This window comes from Bufo bufo, chromosome 2 (assembly GCF_905171765.1).
Source record: "Bufo bufo chromosome 2, aBufBuf1.1, whole genome shotgun sequence".
Taxonomy (NCBI): Eukaryota; Metazoa; Chordata; class Amphibia; order Anura; family Bufonidae; genus Bufo; species Bufo bufo.
Genome location: NC_053390.1, coordinates 680,727,205 through 680,750,897, shown reverse-complemented (window position 1 = coordinate 680,750,897; position 23,693 = coordinate 680,727,205). Strand labels below are relative to the sequence as shown.

The 23,693-nt window shown below is 46.0% G+C and overlaps 1 protein-coding gene across 1 annotated transcript in view; it reads left to right on the top strand.

Moving 5' to 3' along the window:
* NEK1 (NIMA related kinase 1) overlaps positions 1-23,693 on the top strand; it is a 157,462-nt gene that overhangs the window by 73,461 nt on the left and 60,308 nt on the right. Inside the window, 3 exon segments of the mRNA XM_040418655.1 lie at positions 19,308-19,487; positions 21,992-22,057; positions 22,435-22,651. Coding sequence (XP_040274589.1) covers positions 19,308-19,487; positions 21,992-22,057; positions 22,435-22,651 — 463 coding nt within the window.

Here is a 23,693-nt window from a genome sequence, read left to right as displayed (position 1 = left end):
CCGCTGCAGCGGGTTCACCCTCTCTTAGTGACCCCTCCCGAGCTAGGCACTCTCAGAAGCGTTTTAGAGTAGAGCGAGCCTCCTCCTCGGATGCCTCCCTCTCCCCGCCACGCGTGCGCACTCAGACGGGCCTCTCCTCTCCAAAGGATTCGCCCTCTGAAGGTGAATTGGCGGTTTCAGATTTGGAAATGGACTCGGCCCTGCCGTCCAAGCTAGCCTCAGCGATGGGTCAACTCATCTCTGATATTCGTGACACCTTTAAGGTGCAAGATGACCCCCCTAGCTCTGACGCAGCTAGCGTCTCCTTTATCAGACCCAGGCAGGCCTCAAAAGTCTTTCCAATCCACTCTGATTTCTCCTCCGTGGTGTCTAAGGCTTGGGCTCGCCCGGACGCCCGTTTTGTCAACCCCAAGAAGCTGGACATTTGCTATCCTTTTCCAGCCGATGTCGTGGCCACCTGGTCGTCCCCACCCAAGGTGGACCCCCCTGTGGCCCGTCTGTCAAAGAACACGGCCATCCCTGTTCCCGACGGGTCCTCTCTTCAGTCAGCGGAGGACCGTCGCATGGAGACCCTTTCCAAGGGCATTTTTGCTGCCTCCGGTTCTGCCCTCAGACCGGTTTTTGCCTCTGCTTGGGCAGGTAAAGCAATCTCTGCTTGGGGTGCGCAGCTGGAACAGGAGTTGGACTCGGACGTCCCCATCCAGGACCTACGTTCCTTGGCCCAGCTTATTATTCGGGCCGGGAATTTTGTTTGTGAGGCCTCCCTTGATGCGGGAGCCCTTATAGCACGCTCCTCCGCCCTGGCAGTTTCCGTCAGGAGGGAACTCTGGCTGAAGGTTTGGAAAGCGGACGCTGCCTCCAAACGTTCCTTGGCGGGGCTACCGTTTACGGGTTCCCGCCTTTTCGGGGTCCGCCTAGACGAGCTTATTTCGGAGGCCACGGGTGGTAAAAGCACCCATCTTCCTCAACCCCAAGCCAGGGGCGCCCCCCGCGGACGCCCTGGTGCGTCTCGTTTTCGGTCCTCCCGCAGGACCTCTGGGGCTCCCCCCACAGCTGCCGCTTCGGCCCCTCCCCAGGATAAGCGTAGGAAGCCGTTTTTTCGGGCGCAGCCCTCCTGGCGCAGGCCGCAGGCTGCCCGCACACCCGCAGCAAAGCAGTCCTCTGCCTGAAGGCGCGCCCCCACCCACCCGGGTGGGGGGCCGGCTCCTCCTTTTCAGGGACATCTGGATGGCTCACGTCTCTGACGCCTGGGCTCTCGAAATTGTGTCCTCCGGATACAAAATCGAATTCGCGTCCTTCCCTCCAGATCGGTTCTTTCGCTCCCGCCCGCCGCGGGACCCGAAAAGCGCGGCTGCGTTCTCCACGGCTGTTCAAGCCTTACTGGACAGGGGGGTGATTACCCCCGTTCCTCTAGAGGAAAGGTTCCAAGGGTTCTATTCGAACCTCTTTGTAGTTCCCAAGAATGGAGGTTCGGTGCGGCCCATTTTGGACCTCAAAAAGCTCAACCGTTTTCTCCTCCTTCGACGGTTTCGGATGGAGTCCCTCCGTTCCGCGGTGGCTTCCCTGGAGCGGGGAGATTTCATGTCTTCCATCGATATACAGGATGCCTACCTCCATGTTCCGGTAGCCCGGTGTCACCATCGCTTCCTCCGATTCGCCGTGGGGGACCTCCACTTCCAATTTGTTGCCCTTCCCTTTGGGCTGGCAACAGCCCCCCGGGTGTTCACCAAGGTCCTGGCCCCGGTTTTGGCCTTACTCCGTTCCAGGGGTGTTTTTCTGCTACCGTACTTGGACGATATCCTCATCAAGGCTCCGTCCCTTTCTCAAGCGGTTGCCAGCGTGGATCTCACTCTAGAGACTCTGGCGAGGTTCGGTTGGGTCATCAACTTCCCCAAGTCCTCCCTTCCCCCCTCCAGACAACTGGTCTTCCTGGGAATGCTTTTAGACACGGGAGCGGCGGAGGTACGTCTTCCCTCGGAAAAACGACTGACCCTCCGTCGGGCGATTCGGGGTCTCCTTCTCCACCGTCGACCGTCCTTCCGCTTCTGCATGCGGGTCTTGGGGCAGATGGTTGCCTGCTTCGAGGCGATCCCATTTGCGCAGTTTCACTCCCGCCCTCTCCAACGGGCGATCCTCTCCTCCTGGGACAAATCGCCAGAGTCTCTGGATCATCCCTTCCATCTATCGCCTCCGGTGCGGTCATCTCTCCGCTGGTGGTTACAGTCCCCTCTTCTGGGCAGGTCCTTTCTGCCGCTCAACTGGTTGGTGGTTACAACCGATGCCAGTCTCTTGGGCTGGGGAGGCGTGTTTCCTCCCCGATCCGTCCAGGGCATTTGGTCTCCATCGGAGTCCAAACTCTCGATCAATGTCCTGGAGCTGAGAGCGGCCCTTCTGTCTCTGCGACACTGGACTCATCTGCTGAAGGGTCATCCAGTTCGTGTGCAATCGGACAACGCCACGGCCGTGGCGTACATAAACCACCAGGGGGGCACTCGCAGCGCTGCAGCAATGCGGGAGGTCACCAGCATTCTCCGTTGGGCGGAAGCCCACGTCCCGGCTCTATCTGCAATTTTTATTCCAGGGGTGGACAATTGGGCGGCGGACTTTCTCAGTCGCACCACCGTCGACCCCGGCGAGTGGTCTCTTCACCCGGAGGTGTTCGAGGCCATTTGCCTTCGTTGGGGCATACCGGATGTGGACCTCATGGCCTCCAAATTCAATCACAAGGTCCCCGCCTATCTGTCCAGGGCCAGGGATCCGGGAGCTTGCGGAGCCGACGCCCTCGTTCTTCCTTGGCGAGGCTTCGCGCGTCCATACATATTCCCTCCCATCCCACTCCTGCCCAAGGTCCTTCGGAAGATCGCGGCGGAAGGTGTCTCGGTGATTCTGGTCGCTCCGGACTTGCCCCGCCGGTCTTGGTATGCCGACCTCATGCTGCTCCTGGCAGACGCGCCCTGGCCGCTGCCCGCCAGGGAAGATCTTCTCTCTCAGGGACCGATCTTCCACCCGCGTTTAAGGTCCCTACGTTTGACGGCGTGGTTGTTGAGACCACCGTCCTGACACGTAGGGGTTTTTCTGCGGACGTCGTCCGCACCATGATCCGCGCCCGTAAGCCGTCCTCTTCTACGATCTATTATAGGACCTGGAGGACCTATTTGGGGTTCTGTGCCGCTCTGGGGATTCCTCCGCTCCGCTTTTCTCTCCCCACCGTTTTGTCCTTCCTGCAGAGCCGACTTGCCCAAGGTCTGGGTCTTAGTTCTTTGAAGGGTCAGGTGTCTGCGCTGTCCATTTTGTTTCAGCGCCCACTGGCCCCCCTTGGTCCTGTCAAGACCTTCCTTCAGGGCGTGGCTCACGCGGTTCCCCCGTACCGCCCTCCGGTACCGCCCTGGGACCTGAACCTGGTTCTCTCAGCGCTCCAGGCTTCTCCTTTCGAGCCTCTGCGGACGGTTTCCTTGCGACTTCTGTCCTGCAAGGTTATTTTCCTTGTAGCCGTCACCTCTCTTCGGAGGGTGTCCGAATTGGCTGCACTCTCCTGTCTGGAACCTTTCCTAGTGTTCCACCAGGACAAGGTGGTTCTTCGTCCGGTCCCTTCCTTCCTAAGGTGGTCTCCGCCTTTCATCTGAACGAAGACATCGTTCTCCCCTCTTTGTGTCCTTCCCCTTCCCACCCCCGGTAGAGGAAGCTTCATCGCCTGGACGTTGTCAGGGCGCTCAAGGTTTACCTGGAGGTAACCAGCTCTTTCAGGCGTACTGACTCGCTCTTTGTGGTTCCAGAGGGGTCGCGCAGAGGGATGGCGGCGTCCAAAGTTGCTATCGCCCGTTTTGTCAAGATGGCTGTTACTGAGGCTTATCTCGCCAAGGGCAAGGTTCCGCCCCTTGGTGTTACCGCTCACTCCACTAGAGCGGTAGGGCTTCCTGGGCTCAGAGGAATCGGGCTTCTACGGAGCAGATTTGCAAGGCGGCCACTTGGTCCTCCTTGCACACCTTCACCAAGTTCTACAGGGTGCATACTCATGCGTCGGCTGACGCTGCTTTAGGCCGTCTGGTGTTGCAGGCGGCAGTTGATTGATGCCTCTAGTGTTGGTCTAGTTTGTTCTGGTCCCTTCCTTCTGGGACTGCTCTGGAACGTCCCATGGTTTCCTGTGTCCCCCAAGGAATATGGGCGAGAAAAGGAGACTTTTGTATTACTTACCAGTAAAGTCTCTTTCTCGCTCTTCCTTGGGGGACCCAGCACCCGCCCTTCATTTGGGTTTACAGTTGTGGTTCCGGCTTGGTTGCCCCCGTTGGGGCTCGACAGTTCTTTTTTCCGGTTGGTGGTTATCTTTCACTACTTGGACACGCAACTGGCAGTCTCTCTCTCCAGGCTGAAGGGTATAGCTGATGGAGGAGGGGCTTACAGCTTTCACTTAGTGTCACGCCTCCTAGGGAGCAGAGCTATACCCCATGGTTTCCTGTGTCCCCCAAGGAAGAGCGAGAAAGAGACTTTACTGGTAAGTAATACAAAAGTCTCCTTTTTACTGCAGAGGAGAAATCTCGTCTTGCAGCGCCGCATACACCGACTTTTGTGTAATCTGACAGCAGCGCAATGCTTCTGTCAGAATGCACATCAGTGCTGCAGCTAGTCGATGGGTTGGTCCACCTGGAAGGTAAAAAAAACAAAACAAAAAAGAAAAAACCATGCCGCAACGTAATAAATTTATCAACTTTATAATAACATTTGAACGGAACATATAAACTTTATTTAACTTTTTGAACATAACGTTAACTTTTTTGCTTACCGGTGAATTATTTTTTTTTTTATATATTTATTTTTTTTACCTTTTATAGGACAAACCTCTCCTTCCCCATGGGACAATGTGCAAAGCGCAAATCGCCCAAAATGTGGCGAAGTACATTATGCACTTTGTCCCAGGTGAAAGGAGAGGTTTGCAGCAGCTGTGAGTGAAAGGGCCCTAATAGCCCTGTGTGCCTGTCCTGTGAGATGCAATCCCTATGCTAAGTGTACCTGTGTGTGGTACTTCCGGAAACACTCCCCTAAGCATAGGGCAGGGTGGTCAGGGCAGTCAGGACAGAAATAGCGGGTGTCACGCCTTATTCCACTCCTGCTACAGACACGACATCTTTTTCGGGGTGACGGTTGGGTTGAGGTACCAGCAACGACATTGGGGAAATGACGGCTCACTACACTGGTGGATGGGGCCACGGAACCTCCTGGATACAGGAGGTTCTCGATAATCTCTTCCTGAAATTTGAGGAAGGATCCTGTTCTCCCAGCCTTACTGTAGAGAACAAAACTATTATATGCAGCCAATTGAATCAAATATACAGACACCTTCTTATAACAGCGTCTGGTGCATCTGGAAACTAAATAAGGAGCCAACATCTGGTCATTGATGTCCACCCCTCCCATGTGAAGGTTATAGTCGTGGACTGAGAGGGGCTTTTCAATGACACTGGTTGCCCGTTCTATTTGTATTGTCGTGTCTACGTGAATGGAGGAGAGCATGTTAACGTCACGCTTGTCTCTTCACCACGAGCAGTTCTTCGTTACACAAGGCAGCCCTCTCCCTCCTTGCAAGACGGGTGGTAACGAGCCGTTGGGGGAAGCCCCGACGACTAGGTCGCGCGGTGCCACAGCAGCCAATCTGTTCTAGGAACAAATGCCTGAAGAGGGGCACACTTGTGTAAAAATTGTCCACAAAAAGATGGTACCCCTTGCCAAATAAGGGTGACACCAAGTCCCAGACTGTCTTCCCACTGCTCCCCAGGTAGTCAGGGCAACCGACCGGCTCCAGGGTCTGATCTTTACCCTCATAGATCCGAAATTTGTGGGTATAGCCTGTGGCCCTTTCACAGAGCTTATACACTTTGACCCCATACCGGGCGCGCTTGCTTGGGATGTATTATTTGAAGCCAAGGCGCCCGGTAAAATGTATAAGGGACTCGTCTACGCAGATGTTTTGCTCAGGGGTATACAAATCTGCAAATTTGTTGTTGAAGTGGTCTATGAGGGGCCGAATTTTGTGGAGCCGGTCAAAAGCTGGGTGGCCTCTGGGACGGGAGGTGGTGTTATCGCTAAAGTGCAGGAAACGCAGGATGGTCTCAAATCGTGTCCTGGACATAGCAGCAGAGAACATGGGCATGTGATGAATTGGGTTCGTGGACCAATATGACCGCAATTCATGCTTTTTGGTTAGACCCATGTTGAGGAGAAAGCCCAGAATTTTTTTTAATTCGGAAACTTGGATGGGTTTCCACCGGAAAGGCTGGGCATAATAGCTTCCCGGGTTAGCGGCTATAAATTGAGTGGCATAGCGGTTTGTTTCTGCCACGACTATGTCCAAGAGCTCCACAGTCAAGAACAGCACAAAAAATCCCAGTGCCGAACTGATCTGAGCTGTCTCAACCCGAACTCCAGACTGGGCAGTGAAAGGGGGAACTACAGGTGCGGCTGAAGTTGGGGACTGCCAATCAGGGTTTGCCAGCACCTCAGGGACTCTAGGGGCTCTACGGGCCTGTCTGTGCGGTGGCTGCGACGGGGTAACTATTGCACGTGCCACCGTACCAGGTTCAACTGCCCTTCTGGTGCTCGCCACTTCACCATGTTGTACGGCAGTGCTGGTACTAGGTCCAGGGTGGGCTGCGCTGCTGGTGTATGCCTCACCACGTAATCCGACAGCGCCATCCCCACTCTGATGCCCTTGAAGCGGAACCTGCGCAACCTGTGGTCTAGCAACAAGGGGCCGGGTACGCCTGGTGCTATCAGGGACCTCAACCTCCTCGTCCGAACTTTGGGTCAGACTGCCACTGCTTTCTACAGGTTCATATTCTGACCCGCTGCATTCGTCAGATGAGGGTTCCCATTCCTCATTCGACTGGGTCAGAAGCCTGTAGGCCTCTTCAGAAGAATACCCCCTGTTTGACTTTTGGACTACTAAGCTTAGGGGTATTCCCTGAGACTACCCAAGAAAAAAAGCCTGTCTTACAAATGGGAGGCTAGCGAAGTACCGGAGGCCGCTGCGATTGATAAAAAAATATCAAAACTGATTTTTTTTTTATCGCCGCAGTGCTTGTAAAGTGATTGTGCAGTGATAAAAAAAAATAAAAAATTTTGTCACTGGGGCGGGCGTGGGTGAACGCACGTGTGGGCGACCGATCAGGCCTGATCGGGCAAACACTGCGTTTTGGGTGGAGGGCGAACTAAGGTGACACTAATACTATTATAGATCTGACTGTGATCAGTTTTGATCACTTACAGATACTATAAAAGTACAAATGCTGATTAGCGATATGCTAATCAGCGAATCAGTGACTGCGGTGCGGTGGGCTGGGCGCTTAACGATCGCTAACTACCTAACCAAGGGGCCTAAACTATCCTAAAACCTAACAGTCAATACCAGTGGGAAAAAAAAGTGACCGTTTACACTGATCACTTTTTTCCCTTTCACTAGTGATTGACAGGGGCGATCAAGGGGTTAATTGGGGTGATGGGGGGTGATCTGGGGGCTAAGTGTGGTGTTGGGTGTACTCACAGTGATGTGTGCTCCTCTGCTGGAACCAACCGCCCAAAAGGACCAGCAGAGGAGCACAGAAGCCATTTAACACGTTATATTTATAAATATAAGGTGTTATATGGCTTGTGATTAGTTTTTTTGAAAATCGCCAGCCTGCCAGCGACGATCATTGGCTGGCAGGCTGGTGATGTAATACCCCTTCGCGGGCCGGCTTTGAGCGAAATCTCGCGTCTCGCGAGATGATGCGCCGATGCGTGACTCTGCCTGTGACTGCCGCCTCCGGAATGCGATCCTGCGTTAGGCGGTCCGGAGGCGGTTAAAGGCAACGTGTCATCAAAAAAATAACCTATTATTTAAATTGAATTTTTACCTTAAAGTGTTCCTGAGTTTGTTTGTTTTTTAAGTTTGCATAATTACTCCGCTTCATTGTACAATCGTAACTGTGAAGGTCTTTTTTGGGCTTCCCTAATGTCTTTTTCAGTCTAATTATTCCCCTTTTCAGCTGCACAGCTATATGCATTTCTCTCACAAGCAGGGGGCATCTCCCTTGTGTGGAACTGCGAGCACTGTACTGCTGTGACATCCTTTCCCGTACTTCCTGCTATGTATGTTTTCAGATAAGAAGGGGGAAAATTACACTTACAGACTCACAAGAGGCTCCTATACTCTTCAAAAGCTGTGTAGAAGCAGTTCTTTTATCGGGCTCACTATCTCAGCTATCTCTGATACGCCCCCATTTCTTATGAGACGTCTTCTGTATCTCTGGTACTAGGAATGATCTGTCCCTACAGACAATCCATCCCGACAACAGGCAGTGGACTGCTAATTAGGTGGAAATGCGACCCCTGGTGGCCATGACGTTACGTTAGTTTTTAGTTTTTTTTCAGGTGAATGCAGGTAGATTTTTTTTTTTAAATGAAGTGATTTAGAAATTTGCTATTTACACTATTCTCTATTAAATTAAATTAAATGAACTTGTGTGAAAGTATGATGCCTTAAACCTTAACCCGTAGGATACCGGCGCTGGTATCCGGGTCACAAATCCTAGCGCTGTACAGCTACAGCTCTCTGATCGGGCGGGCGCAGATCAGCTGCAGGGGTCCGGCAGTAACTGATAGCCGTACCCTTGCTATATGCGCCAGCATCGGTGAAAACATTGATTCCAGCGCATTAACCCTTGCACTGCTGCGGCACGTGTGGTATCCTGCCGGGTGTGGGGTGGCCACCGGGTCCCCGCACTGCTGTGATGGGGACCCGATGGCAGGCAAGGCATCCCGATGCCTTCCTTAGGCATTGTGGCTACCTTCCATGTGAGCCTGTGAGATCCAGCCCATGGATCTCACAGGCAGGAAGCTGTAAGTGTATTAAACTGGTAACAGCAGTGGTGGACGTACTTGCACACTCTAGGAAAAGGTGCTGGCCTTTCCGGTGGCTAGGACCGTGGGAGTTTGCATCGGTGCTTTTACCAAAATAATGAATGCAGCTGAACAGGAAAAGAAGCACACACATCCAGTTGGGACCCGGGCGGAAGAGCCCGCAGTCTGTGTGAGTGGAGCGGGGATGGCAGCATCGGTGGAGCAAGGGACATGTAACTATTAACTAAACTGTCATTCTTCCAGAGGTTAGAAGAAAGAACAGCTTTTATAAAACTCATAGGATAACATCTTTAATGGAGCACTCCTGCTATTATCATTTTATCGCCTACGCCAAGGATCAGCAAGGTTGAGCACTCCAGTAGAGGTGAAACTACGACTCCCAGCATGCACACTTCCTTGGCTGTTTTCGGAACTCCCATAAAAGTGAATGGCACATGCTAGGAGTTGTAGTTTCACAACATCTGGAGTGCCAGAAGTTGCTGATCCCTGTCCTGCACACTGGATGGATGTTAAATGCTAGATTGTTGGGGGTCCAGTGATTAGCTGTAGCGGCCCCTGTGTCAGGTCATCATCACCAGCAGCAGGAAGCAGAGAACAGGGAGATCGGTGAGGTGAGAATAGCAGTTTTCATTTATTTTCACATCGCTGAAAGTTTTTAAATATATTTTTTTATCCTGTACAATCCGTTTAAGTGCAAAAATAAAAACAATGCAGCAGCGCTCTGCGAACACGGGATTATACATTTTATTAATGCTATTATATATATTCAGGGTGAGGCAAAAGTCTGGACACACCCTTTTAATGTAATGTAATTTGTAGGAACTTTACATCCAATGTGTCAAAGTATTAATTGGGAGGGAGGTTGCATTATTTGGTGGTGTAAATGTTTTTTTCGGCGGCCATTTTGAAATCTGCTATATTGCATTCAGCTCAGGTTTTTCCAGTGGGAAGGGGGGGGTCATGGGATATATCAGTCTTGGCTAGAATTTACTCAGAATCACACTGGAAGTTTCCTTTTTTAGTTAAGCGAGGTCAAACCTTCCTTAAGTGGTTTACATTACATTATTACATCTGCCCGCCCTGACCTTGGTTTGTCCCTGTTTACGATTTTGCCTGAACCCTTGGTGCTCCGCACCAGTGTCTCTTGGCCCCAAATAAAGACTAGTTCAGGAGGTAACGGCCTGTTGGCTACCCTGCAGTGAAGTCCAGGTTCCGGTATAGGGGTTAAAGGTTAAAGACCATGGGTCTGCCACGATGATGCCCTTAGGAGTAGCCCCAAAGCCAAATCTTTCAGTGATACAGCCGATCCACATCCCCTTCCATAACAGAAGGGTTTGTCCAGGATTAAATAATTCAAATATGTATAAGGTTGGGCAATTATGAGTAAACCTTCTGCACCCTCCATGATTAGCCACATGCATTACTAAATTATACAAAGGTACAAAGCCATTATAATACAGTAAGCAACCCGCCGAGAGGTACTTTTATAGTCTAGACAATTACGCTTTCATTCTCTTCAGAAACTTGATATATTTTTAACGTGGTTGTAGATGGAAAGGTTAAACTGTTTTGTTCTCTCCTTTTTTTTAACGACTCCACAAAGGACTGCAGGTTGCAGATGACATTTATACCGTTGTAATGTTTTTCTATTTGCTGCACTGACACAACGTAAATGTGTCTGATGGCGTTTTTTCCAGCACGGCAGTATCGCCACCTTTTGATTTCCCCAGAGATGCGTATGGCAGTGTTTGTGTTATAGTGTGCAGTAAAGTATGGGGCACTAACACTCTGACTTCATATTATGTACCCAAAGCAGACCGAAATAAAGCTGTCAGCTCCAGCAGCTTACATTCCTCCTTCTGCACACTACAATAGGCTCATTGACATAAGAGTAGTCTTGGTGTTTTTTATTACTCTCCAGATAGCCGTTAATTAAGGGCCAGAAGAGGCACTTCATAAAAAACACCTTATAAGCTGTGTATTTGTCCTGACCTTCTGCACAGCTTACAGTGTCCCTCCTGTCCAGGGATTGTTACCGAAGAACAAGTTTACGAGTGAATGTCAATAAAAAGGAAAATAATTTAACAAAAAACTAAACTAGCACCAATTTCTGTTGGCACAACATTTTTAAAACTAACTTTATACATATAATGGAAAAGAGAAAGTTATTAAAGTGAAGCATATGACCTATGGTTTACATCCGCTTTTTACTTTAAGCATATAATGAAGAATTTTTGGTAAACATTGTAGTTTTCACACTGGCCACTTAGGCTACTTTTACACTGGCGTTTTGGCTTTCCGTTTGTGAGATCCGTTCAGGGCTCTCACAAGCGGTCCAAAACAGATCAGTTTTGCCCTAATGCATTCTGAATGGAAAAGGATCCGATCAGAATGCATCAGTTCCGTCTCCATTTCGCTGTTTGCAGCCTTTTGGTGTCCGTCTGACGAAACTGAGCCAAATGGATCCGTTCTGACACACAATGTAAGTCAATGGGGACGGATCCGTTTTTCAATGACACAATCTGACACAATAGAAAACGGATCCGTCCTCCATTGACTTTCAATGGTGTTCAAGATGATACTAACTGATCCAGATGCAGACGGTTTGTTATCTAAACGGATCTATCTGTGCAGATCCATGACAGATCCGCACCAAACGCGAGTGTGAAAGTAGCCTAAGTCTTACAATGCCCTGACACTTCCTGTTTACTTTTCAGTAGTCATCTCATTATCATCACAGGATTTCAATGAAAGATAAAACCTATATATTTATAACATCGGAAGTCACAGCTTATTGACTACCTCTCCCTGCACAGTGACTAAAACACTCTCCCATAAAAATTAAAGGATCTTCTCCAGTATACAGGACCCTATGGTCTATATCTCTGAATTCTGTTAGGCTGCATTCACACATCCGCAAATGGGTCCGCATCCGTTCCGCAATTTTGCGGAACGGGTGCAGACCCATTCATTTTCTATGGGGACGGAATGGATGCGGACAGCACACAGTGTGCTATCAGCATCCGCATTTGCGGAGCGCGGCCCCGATCTTCAGGTCCGCAGCTCCGCAAAAGATAGAACATGTCCTATTCTTGTCCGCAGCTTGCGGACAAGAATAGGCATTTAAAAATGGAATAAATGGACGGCACTTGCAACAAATGGGATCTATGGATATTATTTATTAGGTTATAAGGATAATGGAGTTTAAAAATACCAGATGGTAATTAACATATAGTTATATATCTATTCTGTATGGTTTTAGTAAAAGTTAGGATGTGCCCACTCCTTAGAAAATAAATAATTAGTAAATAGATAAATAAATATTGGTTCCTATAAAAGATGTTGGTTTATGTCCATAAAAAGATGTAAATTAATGTCCATATAAAAGGAAGATAAATATTAATTAATGTCCATATGTGAATTTATGTCCATATAAGAATTCATATAGTCCATGTAAAAAAGTCCATATAATCGAGAATTCATAAAATCAGGAGTTCATATAATCAAAAAAAGAAAATCACGAAAAGCAGTTCATATAGATGGTTGGATGGTCCCAATATTGGTCTCTTTGGATATAAAATGATTGGTGATCCCTTATAATAAATGGGTGAATAGGAGTAGTTGTAAATACAAGTAAATCGTTTCTGTATATGCTCCTATTTGTATAGAGGCCGGATCTCCACCTGGAAGATAAAGATTTCACATGGGTGCGTTACCACTCCTATAGGCATTTCTATAGGGGTGCCGGGCGGGTGTGTTGCGGATCCGCAATTTGCGGGTCCGCAACACACCACGGTCGTGTGAATGGAGCCTTAACAGCAGCACAGGCTGCCTCCATAATCATGTAAAGGAAATAAAATCTATCTGGGAAAAAAAAACTTTGCTTTTATTTAGTAAAAATAGCAAAAGCTAATATCACAATAAGTGCACCAAGGGCAGACCCAAGCCACTCCGTGCACCCTTGATCCTCCAGCTTCCTCTGCCAGCCCCTCCCTCTCATTCTTGATTGGCAGAGGAGGGGCTGGCACAGGAAGTTGGAGGAGCAGGTGTGCAAAGAGGGGCTTAGGCCCACCCTTAGTGCACGTAATTGCTCATTTGCATATGGATTAAAAGTACTTTTTCTAAAAAATTAAGCAACGGATTGCTAAGTGATAGGTATCATCACGTTCAGATGAGCTAGCCCTTCAAGGTATTGTGTCTGGTTTAACAGTGAATTTTCTGGTGACATCCCCTTTAAGAGTTGTCCGTTGTCATTACTAAGCAGATGTACTGCTAGTTTATCATGATGACTAAAACCCTGTATCAAAGAGGTTTTCCAACACTTGGGGCACCCCCCTAAAGCCCCACATATACAGACAAGTAGCAGGCTGCATAATCCACTTACCTTTCTGCTCCTGGACCACGCCAACACCTTCCATAGTTGCTTGCAATACTTTGTTATGTGACTCTCCAGTTATGTTATGTGACTCTCCAGTGCTGCAGGGTGTTGTTGGCTGGCTGCTTACATACCATATGAATTAGGTAGAGCTGTACAGAGCATTGCCGGAGCCAGATGGAGATACATGTACAGTATGTTGTCATTTAGGAACACGGTGTATATTTCTATTTGTACTCACCTGGCTGGTACATACTGTAGGTCTGGACACTGTTATAGTAGTGATGCCTGTAATATAAAAAATTGGAACTATTTTTTAACACTGCTGGAGCAATATTATTAGTACTTCTGTTTAATGGGCTAAGTGGTATTCGAAATTATGTTTCTCTAGTGTTCTTTTTTTTATGACCGTCAAACAGTTTTTGGAGATGGTCTTTTGAGTTTAGTTATTTAGTACAATTCATGGGAATCCGTTTTCTAACCAGATTTGGGCCCAGAATCGTGGATTGCCTTGAGGTTGGATCTTTGGGTGAGAATAGGATGAAGCATTCTTTGGAGGTGCTTTGATGCTTTGAGGCTCTGAGTAACATCTAGCCAGTACTGCGGCTTCTAAAGGGCCCTTTACACTGCCTGATGGATTATCACCGACGAGCATTCGTATGAACACTCGTTCAGCGAGTAATAAGATCGTTCGTGCAGACACCTAAATCATCCTTTACCGGCAGCAGATCTTGACGTCTAAAGAGCACTCTGCTGCCAGAAAACAATGATTCTGTATGGGGACGAGCGACATTAGTCATCTCTCCTCCCTATTCAGTCGAGGGGATCACTGCATGTAAATACGGTATAGCGGTCTCCTCCACTGAACGCTTCTTTCCCAACAATCGCTTGCTGCTTTGCTTTGGGAAATGTAAAAGGGCCTTTAAAGTAGTTGATCACCCGTAGTATACAAATAAATTATATCATAATATATTATATAATATAATACTATCTGCTGATTAAGTAATTTAGGTAACTTTACAGAGAACCTGTCCTTTCAGTAAATGCCAGAATCCCCATGAAATAACAATTATGTAGCATATATTCTAGCATTCTCCTGAATATGTATACATAATTGACAACTGGTTGTTATCATCCCCCATGTCCGCATTTTTGTGTATAGTACACTGACCCATTCATTTCTATGGGGTCATGCACACATCTGTAATTTTGCGGATCCATGTGCATATTCAGCAAATTATAGAACATGTCCTATTCTGGTCCATATTGCAGATGAGAATAGTAATTTCTATTGATGGGAGTCAGAAAAATGCACATTGAAGGTATCTGTATTTTGCGGAACAGACTATGGTCATGTGAATGAAGCCTTAATCTGATAGTAGTCTGAAGAACTCTGGGGATGTCGTCTGGACCTCTTCTGTTCCAGCTGTTTACCGCCTGTTACTATATGATAGAAACATAGATGATTGACAGTAGAAAAAGATCCCCTGGGCCATCTTGTCTGCCCTGATATCATTACTTATCCTAGGGTAGACACGTCTTTTTCCCAGGCATGTTTAAATTCACTTACTGTCGATTTCCCAACCACATCTGCTGGTAGTTTGTTCCAAGCCATAACTACTCTTTTGTTATAAAAATACTTCCTGCTTTTGGTTCTGATCTTCCACCCAACAAATTTTAGATTGTGCCCTTTGTTCTTGTGTGGATTATTTTTTATTTATTTTTTGTTAAAAACACTTCCCTCCTGAACCTTATTTATTCCTTTAACATATCTAAAAGTTTCGATCATGTTGCCCCTTTCTCTTCTTTCCTCCAAACTATTCAGATTAAAGGGGTTATCCCATGAATAATGTAAAAAATGAAAATCAGACATAATATAGTACATGACCATCTCTTTCTAACAAAGCTAGAGCCAGCCCTGTACCTCACATGGATCCAGAGACCTCCAAATTCATTGCTCTGCTAGATTTATATCAAGATGACAGCTCAAGGGTAGTGTCTTTACTGCTGAAGCTCAGGAGGCGTGTCCATGTTCTCCCTATCACAGCTCAGGAGGTGTGTCCATGCTCTCCCTATCACAGCTCAGGAGGAGTGTCTCAGCTCTTCCTATCACAGCTCTGAAGGCAGTTGAAGGATGAAACTGAGCATGTGCGGCCATCTCAGTGAGCTGAACAAAGAAAAAGGAAAAGAAAAAAACTGCAGGTGGCGCTATACAAACACATTTTATTAAATAACTCAGTGGTTATACACAATTTTTAATTACATGCAATTACAAAAGTATTCAGATACAGGTACTGGTTTAAAAACTGTAAAATAATTTTCGTGGGACAACCCCTTTATGTGTCTCCTAATATGTTTTAAACTTCAGACCTTCCACCATTTTTGTAGCCCACTTTTGCACCTGTTCCCTTTTATCCATATTTGTCTGTAGGTGGGACTCCAGAACTGGACAGTATTTCAGATGTGGTCTCACTGACTCTTTATACAGTGGGATCTTATCTATATCTTCCTACTGTAGTTATATAGCCAAACACCTGACTCTTTCCAAGCTGTCTGCCCACACTGTCCACTCATTTTGCAGCTGTCTGATATCGGGACCCCTAGATTCTTCTCTTCTGAAGTCTTGACTAACACAACTGCCAATATGATAGTCCGATAGAGGGTTCCTTTTCCCCAAGTGCACGATGAGACTTCCCCTGAGATTACAACACCACTCTACACAGTTCATTGACCGATGGGGGAAAATTTGTCATTTCAGTTGCCCAAGAATTCAGGCAGAAATTTTTTTTTTTTCAAATTGGATAGGTGTGTGTCCCACCTCTGAGACCCGCACCTATCTCAAAAATGGGCTATCTGAAACTTTGTTATTTTTGGAAGTCCCATAGAAATTAATGGAGAGCGCACCATGCAAGCTAGACCACCGCTCCATTCACTTCTATGGGACCACCGGAGATAGCCGAGCCAGCAATTGGCTATTTTCGGCAGTCCTATAGAAATAAATGGAGGATGACCATGCATGTGCGGCTCCTCTGCACTCACTTTGGGGGGCCTTTCCTGGAGATAGGTGTGGGTCCATCTGCCACTTTTTAAAACATTTTAGCTGTTGTTGCGATGGCCCGAATTCGGCTAATTAAAGGACTGTGACTGTTATTTATTTGTTAGTTATTAAATACTATTTATTCTTATCATAATTTTTAATACCATTCTTCTTAATGCATTGCATGTTGATTTTATTAATTCTGCATGGTATTAAAGTGTGACTAGACATATTAAATCTTACTGATACCCAGTCACTGTAAGACAGTCTTTTTTGTATGAATTACTTGGTTTTTAGCTATTGGTTATATATAGCGGACTGTGCTCGTGACAAAGGTTCCATGTTGGTAAGCGTTCCGACCAACCATATCTTTTATCTACCAGCCAGGTGAAAAGATATTTACCCTTTATTGTTTGGAATTTCACCAATTACAGGTATGCACCATGTGATGAGACCGTGTTAGTCATCGGGGCAAATCCCCATTTGTATCTGTCACCATTAGAAAAGCTTCTGTCACCTGCAGCCAGCAGTTCTCATCCCCGGTGAAAGGTTAATTGTATCCGCGGCAGGGTGTCAGGAGCCGCTCCTGTGTGGTCTCCCAGGTGCAGGCCTTGTTTATTTGACATGTAGAGATGAGGAACACATAACTTCTCCACTTTGCACGTACACCCATCATTTACACTTGTAACTTAACTTAATGTGCCCTTTTCAATCCAACTGCCAGACATTCTCTAATGGAAGAGGGCTTTATGGGAAGTGCAAGGTAATGTCTTAATGTACGAAAATACAATTAATTTCACAACCAATATTCAGCGATCACACGTCTGTGGAATGTGAAGAATACAGATTTTGTTCTTTAACCTTTAGCCCTTTAGCACACAAATTCCATTTTATATTGTTCTGCAGCCCATAATGGGAATGCAGATGTGAGCGCAGATAATGCCACTATTTTCCATACCTGCTCATAAAGCCTTATCCAGGTTGAGCCCTATTTTATTTGGAATATCAGCAATTTTACACCAAATCAGAGCTGAAACTGCTCCCCAAAGCGTCTGCAGGAAGAAATTACTTTTTCTTGCGCTAGTCTTTCCCTGAGGAGATCCATAATTTTATCTTTAGTACTTATATAGCCATTAAGAGACTCTCTGGTTTTATGCTTGCTGGGTGGGTAGTTAGGCTGTCTCTAGAACATAATCTGACCATGGGTATATATATCATGCATAGTTAGGTAATGCTAGCTCTTCATAAAAGCCAACTTTATTTCCTGATCAACTGGGATGGTATGACCTGTAGAAGACCTGCATCTTACAATAACTTTCCTGATATAATCTCGAAATCCTAAACTCGCATGACGACATAGTCCTTAATATATTAATTTGATTCTTTCTCAAAAATGTCTGTTGTGAAAAATAAAAGTATGTTGAATTCTGTTCTTCCTGTTATTTTGTTTCTGTGAAGCCGGTTGAAAACCCCTTTGGCAAAACAGCTCCCATAAGGGTTGTCCCCTAGCATTTATATACTTAAGAATGGCAAATCTGCCCAATTGTGCAATGATAAAGGGTAAGAGAGGATCTCCAATAAAACTAGGTGATGTGGGTGCTATCAGTGTTAGTCAGAGCAAGTGGACATGTATTTTCTTTTGAAGACTTTTAGGCCCCGAGCGTGTCCGGATGCGTTTAGTGAAAACGGCACGATTTCCCAAGCAAAGCCATTTAGTTTTGTTTGCGATCGCGTTCAGTTGTTCCGTTTTTATCGCCTGGGTGCAATGCGATTTACTGCGTTTTGCACGCGCACGATAAAAAAAATTGAATGTTTGCAAACAACATCTCTTAGCAACCATCTGTGAAAATCGCATCACATCCGCACTTGCTTGCGGACGCAACGCGACTTTCACACAGCCCCATTCACTTATATATGTCCAGCGTTGCTTGAAATTCACAAAATATAGAACCTGCTGCGATTTTCACGCACCGCAAAAGTGATGCGTGAAAAAACAACGCTCATACACAAACCCATTTAAATGAAAGGGTCTGGATTCCGTGCGGGTGCAATGCGTTCGTATCACGCACTGCACCCGCGCGGATTTCTCGCTCGTGTGAAAGGGGCCTTAGCTAGTTTCCATTCTAATTTAGAAAGCCAGTCGGATGACTAGTGAAACATCGTTAGGAAAGAATACAAGTCCAGTTACTTTGACTTATTACTACCGATATACTATGACCTGGATGACTGAGAACGTTCACAGACATTGTTTGGGTGTTGTAAGTCATATTACCTGTTAGGCACTGTGATATGTAAGCACCCAACACTATAAAAGTGCCACCAGAGTGCCAACATATAGCAGACATTGATAATATTACCAAACTATATAACAGGCAGTTGACACTAAATGAAGGACCACATGTGCTGGGGTCATTGGCTTGGATCATGTTGCACATACTTGACAACACAGCCAAGAGATTTGGATCTGGAATGTGCATTAAAGGGGTTGTCCAGCCTTTTCTATGTGTTTGCCTATCCTCAGTTCTGTGCAACTCTGGCGCTAGAAATTGGTGACGAAACTACACCGTACCGCCAACATCGCAGTGGACAGCGCTTGTCACTGCTGGACTGCTCCCATTGAAGTTAATGGGAACAGTGCTGCAGTGACGAGCCCTGTCTACTACAATGTTAACTGTGCTCTGTAGCTGCGGCACTGACTTCGGAGATACCCAGAACAGATGATCAGCAGGGGTGCGAGGTGTCGGACCCCTTCCAATCAGCTAGTGATGGCCTTTCCTGAGTCTAGGCCATAACTTAATGATTAGATCCACTTGGCAATTTCCGATGTGACATTTTCTTTTTCTGTTTCATTTGTTCTTATTAGCAGCCTTTATTGTCAGTCTCTGATGAACTTCTTGGATTTTTTTAAAAACACGTGTGCCCCACCTCTTATAATTTTTCAGGTAAAAAAGGATTTTTCTTTAACATTTTTTATTTTTTTTCCCCCTTCTTTATGCTTTTTTTCAGTTGGCTGCCCGGGGTTTCAAGAATCCTAATGTGCCTTTTAATGCTGCAGGACCAACTCCAGCCTCCCCCAGCCATGCGTCTCCTGCAGATGTTGGGGGTTCCCCAGTCAAAGGACAGCCTCACTTGAAACCTAGCACACCAGCCATCTCGATGACCTCTGCGCTGAAGAATGTTGGAGCTGTATGTTCACTTTCAACCAGTGTGGGGGGAGGAACGTAAAAAAAAAAAGGGCTTCTGTCAGCAGATTTGTACCTATGAAACTGGCTGACCTGTTGCATGTGCGCTTGGCAGCTGAAGACATCTGTGTTGGTCCCATCTTGGAAACCTAAAAATTGCAATGCTAATATTTGAGTCACATGAAAATCGCAGTATAATGTGATGTTCCATAATGCGAAAAACATCACATGCAACTTATGATTATCCTAGGAGTTTCCAATATGTGGTATTTCATGCTGTTTTTGTTGTAGTGGTCACATGAGGAAAGTAGATTGCCATGTAGCCCTAACCTAAGAATGGGGTAACTCTATAAGAATACATAGGCTCCCATGTTATGTAAGTTTCTCAAGAATATTGCCCAGCAGAATACGAGAAATAAAGTTGTTAGAAAGACACGGGAGTCAAAATTAAAATCTCATGGCTGTACCTGTCACACTATACAGGTGAAACTCATAAAATTAGATTATGGTGCAAAAATCCATTTATTTCAGTAATGCAAATTAAAAGGAATTGCATTAATGCAGCTTAAAATTAGAATTTTGTGAAAAGGTTCAATATTCTAGGCTCAAAGTGTCACACTCTAGTCAGCTAATTAGTCCATACCCCCTGAGCAAAGGGTACCTGAGATTGTGAATTTGAGGTTTTCATAAGCTGTAAGCCGTAATCATCCAAATTATAACAAATAAAGGCTTGAAATATCTCGCTTTGCATGTAATGAGTCTATCTCATATGTTAGTTTCACCTTTTAAGTTCCATTACTGAAATAAATGAACTTTGCACAATATTCTAATTTTTCGAGTTTCACCTGTATCTTCAAGAAGGTGGACAGTACTTAATTGGTTCCTGCATAATGTATGACTTTTTATTAACTTGTAATCCACCAGTAAGTCACACTAATTGGTGGATTACAAGTTAATAAAAAAGTTAAACGTTACACAAGAGCCAACTGAGTATTTTCTCATTACTTGCAGATATTGTACACACCAACCTGTTGGCGGAGAGGTTGTTGGGGATGAGCACCAACCGCAGGGCATAGAGAGAGTGGTGGTACCAGCTTCTGGACAGTACTGTACCTGTAGCACAGCTAATGATGATGAGACATGACCAAAGTCAGTGTGTAATCCCAGCCTTATTTGTTCACATGTATTAGACAACCCAATTTAACAGGCGATTGTCGGGAGGGAAGTGTTCCTTCCGGGCAATCGTCTGTTCGCTAGCAGAGGAGACCGCTGCTATTACGTGTCAGCAATCTCCTCCTCAGTATAGGGAGGAGTGATCGTTATACCATCGCTCTTTCCTATACTGAATCACTGTTTCTCAGCAGCAGATCGTGATTAGACACCATAATCTGCTGCCTGCAAAAGATGATTTTTTTAACCTGTCAAAAGATTTGGATTGCCCGATGAAAGAGCGTTTACTCAGCGGCAGATGATCGCTAATAAGTGTTACTATGAACGCTCGTTAGCGATCATCTGCCGAAAAATGGGCAGGTGTAATATACACCCTTTGGTTAGAGGAATTAGTTACCCTCACCACTAGAGAGCAGGTCCTGTATGTCTTTCTTTGGGCATTTAACTGCGACAAATTCTCTTTAAAGGGATTGCTTCTCAAATAAAAGAATGAAGGGCATTTATCGATGCATTTAAATAAGTCGCACATTATAGCGCACGCCATATGTGCACCATGATTTCCGACTTTGTAACCTTCTCGCCACTTTTCTGAAGTGGAGAGAAAACGGTGTGGGGCTTCGCACGGCCCCACCGGATTTACTATGACTAAGCCAATTTCTGGCATAACTTTTAGCTGAAGCCTGTGCCTGCCCCCAGCTGGCGTAGACTTCAGTTTCTGGCACATGGACTGCCAGAGATGCCCCAATTTATTGAGAGGCACCTTCCAACACAGACCCCCAAAAAGCCAATACTTCATTCCAAGTTAGTATGCTATCCTATCTGAGGGCGGCATAAAGTGGTGACATGTGCTGAGCAAAGCGCAGGGTTCCTGTATTGAGCAGCTCCAGTATGAGCCAAGGGCTGGAATCCCCTCGATACAGAGCACGCGCTGAGAAGTCCTCCTATTAATGAGTTCCTGACACTAGCCTTCCCCTATCCCTGACACTGATTGCAATAAGAAGAGCGCTGTCAATCAACAGCAGGGGTTGGGAGAAGTCAAGAGGTCATGAATATTAGGACTCTTGGGCTTGCATCAGCAAATGGAGTCAATGAAAACGGCTCAACTGACAATAGAAATTATAGTAGACTATAGAAAGTCTTCCATCATCAGTGCCACAAGCATCATATTCATAGGGGTTTCTTCTCTGAAATATCTGAAGCCAAAAATCTCAAAAGCAAGTGCTTATACTTTAGTAAGCATCCTGAACTACTTAGGAGGCTGAACACTACTGGAGGAGATGATGGAGTATGCATATCCTTTATCTTGTGTGTTATTTCTGTTTCTCTTTCTCCTGGCAGCAGGTTGAAGTGGCAGAAATCAGGGACAACACAGAAGACCCCCAAAAAGCCGATACTTCATTCCAAGTTAGTAGACACTTCTTCTTATTGTGAATGTTAACGCCTGTAACTATAAAATGCTTGTTCATATTTAGTTACTTGGATCCATACACAATCTCCCCATGCTTTATGTGGGATACTTCCTAATAGCAGACATTCCTTTAGGGCTCATGCGCACAGCTGTAGCCATTTTTGCGATCTGCACATAGGTGTGCCGTCCGCTTCTTTTGTGGCCCCATACATTGCATGAGCCCTTAGCCTGAATTGTGTGAGCTGGCTATGACATGAATTGAGAAGTATTGGATGCAATCACGTCATATGTACTATAGTTGGAGAAAGAAGTAACCAGATATAACACTCGGTGTAGTATACAAAAAACTCAATTTCTGAATTCTTATTTTTAGAATGAGAAACGACAAATACTAAAGAGATTGAACCAGAATCTTAAAGCTCAGGAAGACGAGGGATTACCCAATGAGGATATCCCAGTAAAGGCTGATAACGGTGATGGTGAGCAGCATGAAAACCATGTTTCTGACCGCAAGAAGTGGGAAGCAGAAGATCCAGTAATTCCCCTTGCACAACTCACTCTTATAGAGGATACTATATGTGCTGCTGACAGTAAGTACTTTAAAATGTGAAGAATCATACAGTATACCTCCAGCACATCATAATATATAAGAGGGGTTTTCCTTACACTAGGCCATCAATATCAGATTGGTTGGGGGTTTGACACCCAGCACCCCCACTGATCAGCTGATTGAAGTGACCATGGTGTTCTAGTGAGCTCCCTCTTCATTGTTTACCAGACATAGCTTCCTACACTGGTATTGAATCTCTTAGCTGCTCAGTCCAGTTCAAGTCAATGGGACTGAGCTTCCGTTCCAGGCACAGTCATTGCAAAATGTACAGAGCTGTGTCTGACAAACAATGAAGATGCTCGGAGGAACATCATGGCCTTTTTAATGAGCTGATGGGTGGGGTATCTGGAAGTTGGACCACCACTGATCTGATATTCAAGAAAATCAAAGCCCTGGAAAACTCCTTTTAAACTATTATGCACTGCAAATATTTTTATATGATTGGAAGCTCCTTTCATGTCAATATAAGCTAAAATTTCCATTCTTACGTCAGACGTGTTTCTTGAATTCATTTTATGGCTAAAGCTTCTTCAGCAGGAAAAAATGACGACTGAGTGTTTCCATAACTTTAGTGGCACAGAAGACAAGACTGTAATGTATATTATTCTGCTACTTATTAGTGCATGATATGTGCTGGGACTTCCTACTTAGGAACAGCAAACAAGCTCTACACATGCAGACACTAGAAACATAAATAAATGTAAACTGCATTACTGCTATACTTTAATATATGATAATTACAAGGACTTTGCCAAATTGTGTCGGGCCCATCTACCAGCGACAAGTTGGCTTCCAAAAGACAGGACCTACACTATCAGACTAAAAGGGGTTCTCTGATCTTTTTAATATTGATGATCCTTAGGATAGGTCATCAATATCAGATTGGTGGGGGTACGACACCCAGCACCCCCACCGATCAGCTGTATGAGTAGACGTCCCGTCTCTCGTCTCTCTTCCTGCTGCTGCTGTGTCTATGGCAAAGCAGCAGGAAGAGTAAAAGTAGACAGCATGTGCACACTGTG